Source organism: Tachypleus tridentatus, chromosome 8 (genome assembly GCF_004210375.1).
Source record: "Tachypleus tridentatus isolate NWPU-2018 chromosome 8, ASM421037v1, whole genome shotgun sequence".
Classification (NCBI taxonomy): domain Eukaryota; kingdom Metazoa; phylum Arthropoda; class Merostomata; order Xiphosura; family Limulidae; genus Tachypleus; species Tachypleus tridentatus.
The window spans coordinates 38,635,100-38,648,988 of record NC_134832.1 but is presented as its reverse complement, the minus strand read 5'-3'; the positions used below and the strand labels follow the sequence as shown (position 1 = coordinate 38,648,988).

The window sequence follows — 13,889 nt, the reverse complement described above, 5'->3', positions numbered from 1 at the left end:
TGGCTGGTTTACTTGGGCTAGGGTCAACCAAGTACCAGTGTAGAATGTTCTCTACAGGTGTTGTGGACTTTGTATCTGATTCTGGTGTTTGGGTATAGTGCTCATGAAACCCTGGCATTGCTGCAATGACCTTGTTTGGCATTTTAGTGCATCCTCTCATAGGGATCCATGGTGGGTGGGTTCAGTGGGCACCGAAATTTCCCTTTTCTTATTATGGATACTCCACTTAAAAATCTTAATAAAATAGTGAAAAAACAGTCTATAGGTAAATGACCACGTCTTGAAGATTCTGAGCAGCAATTCTCACCATCCGTACTACCTGTTGTATCTCATTTTCTTATATTGCACTCACTTTCAGACCAACCTTTAGGGGAAATGTCTCCCTTTTTCATTCAGAAGGGAGTAGAGGGACTAGCTGGCTCTCCAAAGTCAGTAAAAAAGCTTTGATCTGGTGACATATTGGTGGAAACATCCACACCTCAACACAGTGAATTCCTGTTGCATTCAAAGGCAATTGGGGGTATACCTATTGAGGTTACACCTCATGCTACTTTGAATTCATCACAAGGAGTTATTATTGAGAGAGATTTGAAGAATATCCCTAAGTCGGAGATTGTCGCTGGTCTCCCCATCCAAGGAGTTTCTTCAGTGAGGCGTATCTTCACTCACAAAGATGGAATTATGATGCAAACCAACATCCTCATTCTGACATTTACATCACCAAGTCCACCTGCCACCAACAAGGCATGTTATCTTAATTGCAGACAATGGCCATACATTCCAAACTCTCTCCGATGATTCCAGTGTCAGCAGTTTGGTTACTCGAAGACGCCACATCATGGATCCTTGATGTGTGCTTATTGTGGTGGCAAGGACCATAATGCCTATGAGTGTGAAAAGAACCCTCATTGCATCAATTGCAATGGCTCTCACCTGTCCTACTTTCATTTTTGTCTTAAATAATTGGAAGAAAAAGGAGTACAGTGTTTGAAAATGATTCATAATATTACTTACCCTGAGATGCGAAAATTGCTGTCCACTGCTTCATCTCGGACGTATGCTGCTGCACTTCATTCCACTACTACAGTGGGAGTGCAGACTAATCTCTCTGTGCCTCCAAACGAATTGTTGTCAAACCAAATGAAAAGTCATTTGACCTCCATGGTTAAAAAAGTTGATGAATCAACTTCAACACCTTTCTCTGTCCCTAACATACATTCCAGCAAATCCCAAGATCCACTTCGTTTAGTTTTGGGTACAGGCATTTTCTCGGGTACATCTTTATTCTCTCATCCCAAGATGCAAAACGATCATTTGTTCACGTCCTCAGTTGCTGGAATCCTCTTTCAACAGCAAAGACAGTGATAATTTCCTATAATTTTGAGAGACACTGGCTGTGGTCGATGCTACCAACCTGTGTGCCCCAGTGGAAGCTGGATCATGCAAACTGGCCCTCTTTCACTGCTTTTGCAGAACTTCATCCTGCCATCGTCTGTAAGCCATCAATAGACGATTGTGTGGTAGCAGTAACTAACTTTATTATACAAGCAGTTGCTTAATGTATTTCTAAAATTTCGACACGTTTTCCACAATATCCTTGTCCGTGGTGGAATTCTGCCTTCAGCAAACATGGGCCTGGGATACTTTTCGTAGGTATCCAACATATTAAACCACGATGCTTTCCAGCAGGCCTGTGCACGTGCTCGGTGGGTAAGACGTGAAAGCCAGAAGGAATCTTAGATTAAGTTAATAATCAGCATATCTTGTAGCACCAGTTCTAAAGTTATATGGGATAAGATTTGAAAGGTCAGTGGGCAATATTATTCTGTCCCATTCTCGATCTTGCTCTCTGATGGACAGGAAGTAGCTGATATTTGTAGCTATGCCGATACTCTAGGAGAAAGCATTTGCTGGGTATCTAGCACTTCTGCTTCTTTTTTCACCTTCTTAGCCATCAAGACTTGTCTTTATTACTACAATTGTTCCTTTACATTAGTGGAACTCAAACTGGCCCCTCATTGGTTTGGCAGTACATCTGTTAAACCTGCTGATGTGCATTATGAAATGCTGTGCCATTTATCTCGTGCTTCTCTTGCTATTCTTTTGATTGTTTTTAACCGGATCTGGAAGGAGAATATTTTTCCCAATGCCTGGCACCAGGCTATTGTCCTACCTTTCTCTAAGCCTGGGAAGGATTCCAAGATTCCTTCAAAATACTGTCCAATTGCTTTGACAAGCTGTCTCTGTAAGACTTTAGAGAGGATGGTTGATACTCTTCTTGTTTGGTTCCTTGAATGAAATAACCTCCTTTTGCCCACCCAGTGTGGGTTTCAAAGACAGTGCTCCACTGTGAACCACCTGATTTGACTTCAAACGTCAATCAGAGAAACCTTTCTCAAACAACAACATCTTGTATCAATATTCTTTAACATTGAGAAGGCTTATGATACAACATGGAGGTATGGCATTTTGCAAGACCTCTATATATATGGGTTACATGGCCATTTGCCGATTTTTATTAATGGACAAGAGATTCCAAGTTCATGTGGGTTCAACACTTTCCTGTTCATTTCTACAGGAACTTGGAGTTCCTCAAGGCTGTGTTTTGAGTGTCACATTTTTCACTATAAAGATTAATACATCACTGAACAACTCCCTCACTGTTGCAAATGGGTTCTTTGTCGACAACTTTCACATCTCATGTCAGTAGTCAAACATGAGCTATATTGAGCAGCAGCTACAGACTGCCCTCAATCGTTTACTGAAGTGGACCACAGCAAATGGCTTTAACTTCTCTCTCTCTAAAACCATTTGTACACACTTTTGCTGCCAACGTGGTATTCACCCTGATCCTGGACTCCGTATCAGTGAAGTTGTGCTGTCTGTGGTTCCTGAGACAAAGCTCTTGAAGCTTATCTTTGACCGTAAGCTGACCTTTATACTGCACATCAAGCAGCTACGAGTCAAATGTACAAGAACACTGAACATCCTCTATGTCTTCTCTTCCACCACTTGGGGAAGAGATCAATGTTCTGTGCTAAAGATATATCGTGCTCTTATTTTATCGAAACTCAACTATGGATCACTTGTCTCTGGCTCTGCCAGAACCTTGGCGTTAAAGATGCTGGACCCCATTCATCGTCAAGGACTTCAGCTCTGCACTGAGGCTTTCCACACTTGCCCAGTTCAGAGCTTATACATTGATTCTCATGAACCTTCTCTATATCTCCCCCATTTGCAACTGTCTTTACTGTCAGCCCATCCAACCATGGCTTCTTACAGTCTCCAATGTGAACTATCTTTAAGTCATCTGAGAAGATCAGACTCCCTGTTGTATCTGTTATTTGCTGAACATCTTTCAAACTATCCTTCCATTCCTATTTATACAGATGGTTCAAAATCAGGTGACTCTATGAGCTCTGCCATGGTTTGTTGGGGTTCAGTAGTTGCGTGCAGAATCCCCCTCTACAGTCTCTATGTTCACTGCTGAACTGTACACCATTTCTCTTGCTCTGGATCACATAGAAGCTAAGCAGTACTCAAATTGCACTATTTATACTGACTGTATTAGTTTTCTACTAGCCCTGGAAAACCTTCACGTTAGTTCATGCTAATACCCAAAACTAACTGGCCTATTTCTCTTTAATGTCTACTTCTATCCAGTTTTTCTGGATACCAGGCCATGTTGTGTTTTTGTATGAAGGGGCTCTCTGACACTGTAGCTGAATCTATTTGCTCTGGCACTGTCACTGCTGTGCCTGTTCCATACATGGACTGTGGTCCTGTATTCAAGTTTCTCCTCTATGCCAGTTGGCAGTCGACTTGGAGTGAGCAACTTGGAAACAAGCTTTTTCAAATAAAACCCTTTATAGGGCTTTGACCATCTTGCTTCCATAAATATCAGAAAGAGGAAGGTGTTCTCACTAGATTATGCATTGATCACAGTTTTTTAACTCATCGTTTTCTTTGGTCTGAGACCGATGCACAAATGTGTTGTCTGTGTGACACTCACGTCACAATAAGCCACATTTTATTGTCTTGTCGTCATTATGACTCTCAATGATGGCACTATTTTAAACATGTTCTCTCCAAAGGTTTATCCATAATGTTAGACAGTGTTATTGGCGATGGTGAAATTGTTCATCTTAGAAATGTTTTCAGTTTTTTAATGCTATATAAGTATTTTAACTTATACATTAGACCTTTTTTTAATGTGATTCCCTTTTAAGAATCATAGTCCATCTAGTTCAATTTGAAATCAGAAAATAGCCGTAATGTCAAATAACTCAAAACCAGGACTAGAAAGGCCAACTTCAGGTGACTAACGCTGCTGTTTGAACTCCCTGTTAGTCATCCTGACAAGTTATAATTACAATTTTGCTGCAAGTCTTTTACAACTTTTATTACTTTACTTTCTGAAAATGGCTATAATGTCAAGTAAATTTGAATCAGGACTGAAAAAGCCAATGATGTTAGTCTTCCAGGCAAGTTATGATAATTACAGTTATGCAACAGAAAGTCCTGTACAACTTGCTACTGTAGTTTTTTCTCTTACCACTGTAGACCAGATGTAAGCATTAGTTTAATACTAGTTATGTTTTTTAACTTTGTTGTGTTTTACCTTAATTTGCTTTTATGAATTTTACTGAATTTACTTTAATTTCAACTTTTTACCTGATGTTTAGTGCAGATAGCCAAGTTGCTTTGTGCCATAAAACACCAAACCAACCAATCAACTGATCATTTTATAATGTGATAGTCAGCCTCATTATTCATTTGTAAACAAGTAGCCCAAGAGTAGGTGATGGGTGATGTTGATTAGCTTCCTTTCCTCTAGTATGTTAATGCTAAATTAGGTACAGTTAGTAAAGATAGCCCCTGAATATCTGGGTGAAATTCATAGATTTTTCAGACTGATTACACAGATTGCAACTTGATTATTAACAGTGTTATTCTGGTTTTCATGTACTCCAAAAACTATAAATTATAATTTGTATGTATTTTAACAATGGTGCAAAATATTTAGAAATATTAACTAATTTGGGTTTTGGAGTTTAAGTACTTGAAGCATGTGTATGTTGCTTGATATAGGTTCATAAATGTTAAAATTAAAACATCACTTTTTGTTATTCATTACTTTTATTTGTATGTATTAACTATTAGAAGCATAATTTCATTATATTTCGTAAACAATCATAGCAGTTGCACATTTTTATGGCTAAAATAAAAGAACAGATGACTGAAAGCCTTCAGCTTGCATTATTGACACCTAAATCTCATTTTCTAGAATTGAACAGTTGCTTTATTGACACCTAAATCTCATTTTCTAGAATTGAACAGTTGCTTTATTGTAGATATTTAAGTATTGTTTCAGTTTTATATCGATATACAGTGGTACCTCAGTTCTTGAACTTAATCCGTTCCAGAAGGCTGTTCGAAAACGGAATCAATTTTTCCCATAATAAATACTGTAAATTAAATTAATCCATTACAGACCTCCAAAAATTATGCATTATGAAGCATTTTAAGTAAAAATATTGCTTATTTATACCTATATAATAATACTTACACATGCATAAAGTCAACCACAAAAACTATAAGCACAATAAAAAAACAATAAATGAAAATGTAACTGCACTTTACCTGTGCTGAGGAGAGCTGATGGTGTAAGTGAAAGGTGGTGAGGAACGTGGTGAGTAGGAGGGTTATTATTGTTTGGAAGGAGAGTCGCCTTCCATAAAAATGTCAGGTAACTCTCCTTCTGGGGTTTTTTCTCTTTTCTGTCTCTTTGCACCACTACAACCTGCTTGTGACTCACTGGATCTATTTCTCACTAAAAACTTGTCCAATGAGGTTTGTTTCTGCCTACATTTCAAAATGTTTCTGAAGTAAGACATGGCATTGTCATTGAAAAGGTTTATACTGTGGTTTGCTACAGCTTTGTCAGGGTGAAATATTTCCACAAAACTTTGTAACTCTCACCATTTTCCACACATTTCCTTGATTAGTGAATTAGGAACATCCTCCCTCTCCTCCTCCTCATCTGAAGACACTTCCTCAGTTGCCTTCTGTTGCTGCTCCTTCTGAAGGTCTTGGAGTTCTTCCGTGGTGAGCTCAGGGTTGTGGTCTTCCACCAACTTCTCCACATCATCACCACTTATATTCAAGCCCATACACTTGCCTAGTGAGACAATATCCTTGACAACAGGCTCAGCCTCAAAGCCTTCAAAGTCTCTATCTGCTACTGAGTCTGGCCACAATTTTTTTCAGGCTGAGTTCATTGTCCTCAAAGACACTTCCCTCCAGGCTTTGTCTATGATCCTCAAGCAATGGAGGATATTAAAGTGATTTTTTCAGAACTCTCTTAGGGTTAACTCTGTGTCAGAGGTCACTTCAAAGTACCTTTGAAACAGCGCTTTGATGTAGAATTTCTTAAAGTTTGATATGACCTGCTGGTTCATGTGCTGAATGAGAGAAGTCGTGTTAGGGGGCAAGAGCTTCACCATAATAAAACTGTACTCCTCTACCAACCCGTCCTTCAAGCCTGGTGGGTGAGCAGGTGCATTGTCCATCACAAGAAGGGCCTTGAGTGGCAACTGTTTTTCCGTGAAGTAATTCTTTACACTTGGAGCAGACACTTCATGGACCCACTCCATAAAAAATTGCCTGGTTACCCATGCTTTACTCTTAGCCCTCCACATGACATTTAGTTTACTTTTCAGGACATTATTTTTCTTAAAAACTCTTGGTTTCTCAGAATGGTACACAAGCAAAGGCTTAAGTTTTAAGTCCCCACTTGCATTACTACATAACAATAGAGTTAGTCTGTCCTTCATTGGCTTGTGTCCAAGCAGTGACTTCTCCTCCTTGGTGATGTAGGTCCTCTTTGGCATTTTCTTCCAAAAGAGGCCTGTCTCATCACAGTTGAACACTTGTTGGGGATTAAAACTCTCAGCTTCTACATAGTCCTTAAATTCCCTAAGAAATTTATCAGCAGCGTCTTTTTTAGAACTGGCCTCCTCCCCATGTCTCCCTACACTATGCATGCCACTTCTTTTCCTAAATTTTTCAAACCACCCCCTACTAGCCTTAAAGGCATTACTTGTATCAGCACTCATTTCAGGGGTGTTTTTCTGGTCAGCATGCAACTGCTTTGCTTTTCTCACAAATGATGGTCTCAGAAATGCTATCACGAGCTAACTGTTTTTCGTTTACCCAAATCAACAACAGTATTTCTACCTCTTCCATTGTTTGTGATCTTTGTTTAGTAAGCATTGTCACTTCTTTTGCAACATCAGCTCCTTTGATTGCCTCTTTATTTTTCAGTATGGTGCAGACTGTAGACTTTGCCATACTAAACTGTGTAGCAAGGTCAGACACGTGAACACCACTCTCATACTTTGCTATGAGATCTTTTTTCACCTCCATTGTGGCTCTAACAACTTTTCTTTTTTGTTTGCTGCTTTCATTATCCTTCTTTGACCCCATGGTGGCTTATTTAATTAGAATATTTAGAAAAACAACAAAAAGAAAAACAAGAATGTTCACAGCAGATTTTAGCAGGGGTGTGGACTGAGCGACAGGTGCAGGTAAAATGTTTTGGGCAAGCTTAGCGTGGGCCGTAAATGATTGAAAGGTCATTCAGGTCATCAGTTGGGTTACTTCAGGGGTTTGGGCAACAACAGCTTGGTTTGGGAGTCAAGTTTATGTTCAACAACCGAGACATTTTTATCTCAAACAATATGCTTGAAAATTGAATTGTTCGAGAAGGGAGTCATTCAAGAACCGAGGCACCGCTGTAATGACATACGTCATAATTCTTACTCAGTGGCAAAGAAGAATGTTTATCTTTTATTAGTAATTGGGTAATCTGCTTTCTTGTATGATACATAATATTTTATAAATCTTTATGTTGTTAAATAACCTTGCTTCTATGAAGAACTTAAAACACAAACTTTAGTACCTATGACACAATCTAATAGTTTAGTGAGCATGTGGTGGGTGTCTTGAAAACATAAAAAAATTTGTATTATTCTAATTGCTACATTTCATTTTTCTGTCACATGTTGAATATCATATAAAAGTGAAATTTCATTGAACCAATAGACAGCAGTTATATAATATTTATAAAGAAAAAATAATTACTGTAGTAAAGTTAAAAGTAGTAATCATTAATAGTGTGGACCTAAAACAACAACTTCTAAACATGTTGAATTATTTGAAAAGATATGATATGGATTAGTAAAAATCAAATTTCATCTTAATTCCTAGGATTAAGTTGGAAATTAGTTGTATTTGCAGAATTGTTAAACATTTACTCAGTTCATGAGTTTTGTTATAATATAGTATCATTATAATTGTTCCCTGCTTAGACTTTTGAACACAGAAGCACCTCAACGTGTCAGAAGAGTCTTGCTTTATTTATTTCACATGCTTCTTGAGCCCAAGAGTCAAGAATTCATTTTGATAGAAAAGATAATGTTTGTATTTAGTCAGGCTATTTGTACTTACTCACTCTTGGAACATGATGAAACATTACATACATTTCTTTCTGTTGAAAATATGACCAAACTGATCAGGTAAGATTATACATTTTATGTAATCTTTAAACTCCTGTATAAACTTCTATGCATGAATTTTATTGTACTTTACAAATAACTTTTATAATTTGGGTTTTTTTTAGAAGTGTTTAATTATTAAGAAAACTATCATAAGAGTTATTGTTAATGACAAAAAGGAAAGTTATATTCTTATATATAAATAGTTTTAAGTACTAATATAATTATACACTAATAATCAAACTACATGTGCATGATTTATAAAACCTGGTTTTGATGTTTAAGTTGTATACGGATGACAAAAGTTGAATGTGCTTGTATTTGTGTGCATTTATGATTAAATAAAGGAATTATATTTGATTAGCATTCATGTACATGCCACCTTCCCATGTATTACTGTGAACCTTGTGAAGTGAATGAAGAAATTCGTCTGCATCTAGTGAACAATATTTTTTGAGTGACTTGTATCCATTGTAGGACACTATTAAACAACCATAAGAAAAACAAAGGAAGAAATATTTAATTCTGAATATTTGTCTTTAATATTTTGCCAGTTTGTTAACAATTAAGATGTATAGGACTTTTAATTCAATGTTGATCATTAAGCATTTATAATTTGCTTAAAAGGGAAATTTAGATATTTACTGAAAATGTTGCAGTCTGTTGACAAGGTTGTTGCTTTCAACAGAAATAATATTTTTAAACTTTCATGTAACTTAGTTGGAAAGCTAGAAAAATCACAATGATCTGTTTATTCTAGTATAGTAATTTGATAATTTTTGGCATTTTAAAATGCATCTCTTAAATCTACCAAAATTAATTTGTTTCCCCCTCTACGAGGGCTGTTCAAAAAATACACGGACTGTTTGAATTGCGCGGCTCCAGTTGGTTCCAAGGGAATCCACTTGGTGTCGCTAGGTTTGAACAGATTAGCTGATTACGACGCCATTTCCCGATTGCAGATATCTTCATTTGTGTATTAGCTATGCAGTTTTAAATGAAGTGCGATTTTTTTCGTTTGGCGGATTTCAAAATGAATGACCTGAAGGAGCAACGACTTGCTGTGAAATTTTGTGTTAAACTTGGAAAATCTGTGACTGAAACTTTTGCTATGCTTAACACGGCTTACGGTGATGTTGTTATGAAGCGTACGGCATGTTTCAAGTGGCATGAACATTTTAAGGATGGTCGACAGTCCATTGAAGATGATGAGCGTCCTAAACGTCCTTCCACGTCAACTGACGACCCACACATCGACAAAATCAACACCCTGGTGTGGGCAAATCGACGTCTGACTGTCAGGGAGCTTGCTGAAGAGTGTCGGATATCAGTTGGATCTTGTTACGAGATTTTTGACCGAAAAATTGAAGATACACCGTGTTGTTGCGAAATTCAGCCCTCAGAACTCGTGAGTTTTTGGCCAAACACTCGATCACTGTTCTTCCCCCTTCCCCTACTCACCTGACCTTGCTCCTTGTGATTTTTTCTTGTTCCCCAAACTCAAAAGACCCTTGAAAGGAAGAAGATTTGAGACGATTCCCGAGATTAAGGCAAATGCGACGAAGGAGCTGGAGGACATTACAAAAGAAGTGTACCAGGACTGTTCCAACAAGTGGAAACACCGTTGGGATAAGTGTGTGCGTTGGGGAGGAGAGTACTTTGAAGGGGTCCTAGACCTGTAACTTCTAAATAAAGTACATTTTGTTTTATGACGTCAGTCCGCGTATTTTTTGAACAGACCTCGTACTTTAAAAAATAAGTGACGTTTATAGCAAGGATTAGCAAATATAATGCACAAATGCAAATAATTTATGTAACATTCTATGTACTAGAAATTATTATTTCTATATAATTTTTGTTCATTATTGTAGGTTTTATGTAAATTAACTACAAATGAAGCAGGTATTATGAAATAGTAAAAATAAATATGTTACATGTTAATAAGCACTTACATACTTTGTACACCTATAATGCTAAATTCTGACCATCTCAGAGGATACCTAACATCCAAATTAGTATTTAAATGAGTTCTAAAAGTCCTATCTCAATGGGTAAGTTCCAATCATTATCAACACAATAGAGTCTAACTTGGAGAAGACAAGACTGTACAAATCATGATGCCATACTGTTTAAGTTTAGTTCGTGTGCGACATTATCTAAAACTAAAAAGAATAAAAAGTTATGAATATCTGAATGAAAAAGTAAAAGAAACAAGTAAATGACATAATTATAAATGAAAGGTAACAGACTTTTCGCAGCCATTATCTATACTGTCGAACAGGCTTGCAAAGGCTGTTTTATGTATTGTCACTATTCTAGATGAGGTACTGAAACAAATTCAAGTAAACATCTCTCCATTTCTTAAATTTCTACCAATTAGTATTGAGCACAGATTTAATGCTCATGAAATTAATTTCAAAGTATAAAGCTTCCAATTGTGTCTTTGATTGAATGCTATTAACAATATTGATAACTGTTAACCAAACAGAATAATCTTTTACAGTTCACCCTGTGATTATAAGACTTCTGAGTGTGCCTGTGTTATCAGAAACTTTAGCACAATTGATGGGTGGAGCTTATCTCAAATATTTCATTGAAAAATATTTAACAAATCCTCATTGAGAGTAGTGCGTGAGTTTCACACTTGTGTTGAGTAAAATGAAATAACAACTGTGGCAATGATCGCTGCATTCTAATACCTCGAATTATGATGAGCAGTAGCTAGTTTCAGTTGAAACATGGGTAACTAGCTGTAAAGAAATGTAGAAACTTTTGGAAAATTGTATTCACATTGGTACAATAATTTACAGTATTTATAGTTATTATAGTATAAGCAAATGTTGAGAGTATAATAAATGGTGTATAACTTGATTTATAAGGTAATAAATGATTTTGTACATTGTTAGACTTAAAGATCAATGACTTACTAATTAGTATCACTGATATGTACTAGAATTTAATCTGAGTGTGTATCACTATGATCGTTTCTACTTTTATTGTCACTGTCTGTGTCATGCTGTTCTTTTTTTTTTTAAATAATAGTTAGTCTGCAGGTGTGTTTACATATCTTTGATATAAACTTTAGTTTGTTTTTAAAACCCAGGTAACAGTTGTGATAGGTGGGTACCAGTGAAAATACTAATCCAAATATCTACCAAGTTTATTGGATCAGCTTAGTTTTTGTACAGATCTATATCATAAACATTTTCACGCACTTTTATTACTCTAGACAGTTTTTTTTGCAATCACTGCACTATAAACAAACCAGTAAATTTTCTCCTACTCTGTTCTTGAAGCCATAATTATAATAAATTCTGTGGCAATCTCAGCTTATTCTGGCCCACATGCTTGTTTGCTGTTGATGGTGTTATATTACATTGTTACATAAACAGTCTAATGACAGGGGGTGGTGATTCATTGCTTTATGTTCAGAGAAAATTTATAGAGAAAATATTTATGAAATGGTGAGAAGAAGAAATTCTCAGGAAAATTACTTTGGAACAGTACTACTCATTTTATTTTGCTTATTTTTTATGGTGATCAAATTAACCAGTTTTGTTTGAGTACTATAAAATTGGCAAATTTCACATTATGGACTTATGAAAATTTTGATACTATTGAATGAGACAGTAGTGAGCTCTACATTGATCATTTAGGATTGAGCAAGATAATCTTAACTAAATAATACTGTTTTAATAGAACAAAAGAAGTTTATCATAAATTTTACTCTTACTTTTAAAACATCTTTCAGGAGACAACTTTATACTACAATTTGTTGAATATTAAAAGTGAGTTCATTCAGGAAACTCCCAAAGATGGTGGTTTTGGAAAATACACTACTAGCCAAAATCTTAAGGCCAATGAACTCAACCACTTATTTGGGTAGAGCTTTGAAAGATGAAAATAAGAAAAGGGAAAATAAAAATAAAAAAAACTTTTTTAGCATTTAATAGGGAAAATGTGAACACTATGAAATTACCATAAATATTAGCTGGTCAAAAGTTTAAGACCATACGAAAAAGAAGTCCTGAACAGGGTAGAAAATGCCCAACAAGAAATTTCAGTAGTGAGTTGCTGCACGGCCATCATTGCAAATAACTTCAAACATTCGCTTTGGCATGGTCAATATAAGCATTTGCAGAAGGTTGGCTGGAATGTTATTCCAAGTGGTGAAGATGGTTTCACGAATATCATGCACTGTTTGGAACTGACATCCATTTCTATAGACTTCCCTTGCCATCCACCCCCAAACATTTTCAATGGGGTTTGGTTTGGGCAAACATGCTAGATGGTTCAAAAGAATCATGTTATTCACCGTGAAAAAGTCCTTTGTCCTGCAGGCATTGTGGATTGCAGCGTTGTCCTGCTGAAAGACCCTGTCATTTCCACACAAGCGAGGGCTTTCAGTCAATAAGGATACTTTCTCCAACATGCCAATGTAGTCAGCTGCTGTTTGATGCCCCTGTATAACCTGAAGCTCCATTTTTCCATGAAAGGAGAAAGCACCCCAGATCATGATGGAACCTCCGCCACTGTGTTGTATAGAAAATGACTCTGGTAGGATATCCTTATCATGCCAGTAACATTGGAAGTCATCTAGACCATCCAGGTTAAATTTTTTCTCATCAGAGAACAAAACCTTCATCCACTTTTCTACGTCCCATGTTTGGTGCTTCTCAGCAAAGTTTATCCGAGCTGTTTTGTGGTGTGGAAGGAGGTGAGGTCTTTGAATCCTTTCTCTCGTAGATGCCGTCTTATTGTTCTTGAGCTGCATTCTGCATCCATAAGGGCCTTAATCTGGTTCAACTATCGGCTGGTGTCTTGCCGGACAACTTGTTGAATTATCTTGCTCAACACTGGCAAAATTTTCTTGGGCCAATCACTTGAAATTCTCATTCCGTACCCCTCAGAGTCTTTTAAGAAGTTTGCAACAGCAGTTTTACTATGCCCAATCTCACCAGTGATGGCAAGTTGAGAGAGACCTTGCTTTTGCAACTCAACAATTCTGCATGTCCAAACTCTGTCAATTTTTAGTCTTTGCCATATTTGTATCCAATGTAACACACAAGATGGTAGTGGGAGATGTTGACAATGCTAATGCTTGAACACAAATGACTAAATATCATTACGTATTTACCAATTAATGCTTCATTTCGGTATGGTCTTAAAATTTTAACCAGCTAGTATTTAGGCTTATTTCATAGTGCTCACATTTTCTCTATTAAATGCTAAAAAAGTTTATTTTTATTTTCCCTTTTCTTATTTTCATCTTTTGAAGCTCTGCTCAAACAAGTGGTTGAGTCTAACAATGCAAAATGCAAAGTTTTTCTT

General features: G+C 36.6%; 1 protein-coding gene across 3 annotated transcripts in view; it reads left to right on the top strand.

Annotated features, from left to right (window-relative positions):
- Positions 1 to 13,889, top strand: part of LOC143222206 (small subunit processome component 20 homolog) — a 187,109-nt gene that overhangs the window by 54,193 nt on the left and 119,027 nt on the right. For all 3 annotated transcript variants that reach the window (XR_013012094.1, XM_076448333.1, XM_076448334.1), the window contains one exon: positions 8,373 to 8,579. Coding sequence is in view for 2 of the 3 variants with exons in the window: in XM_076448333.1 (XP_076304448.1) it covers positions 8,373 to 8,579 (207 nt within the window). In the remaining variant the exon portion in view is untranslated. The remainder of the gene's footprint in view (positions 1 to 8,372; positions 8,580 to 13,889) is intronic.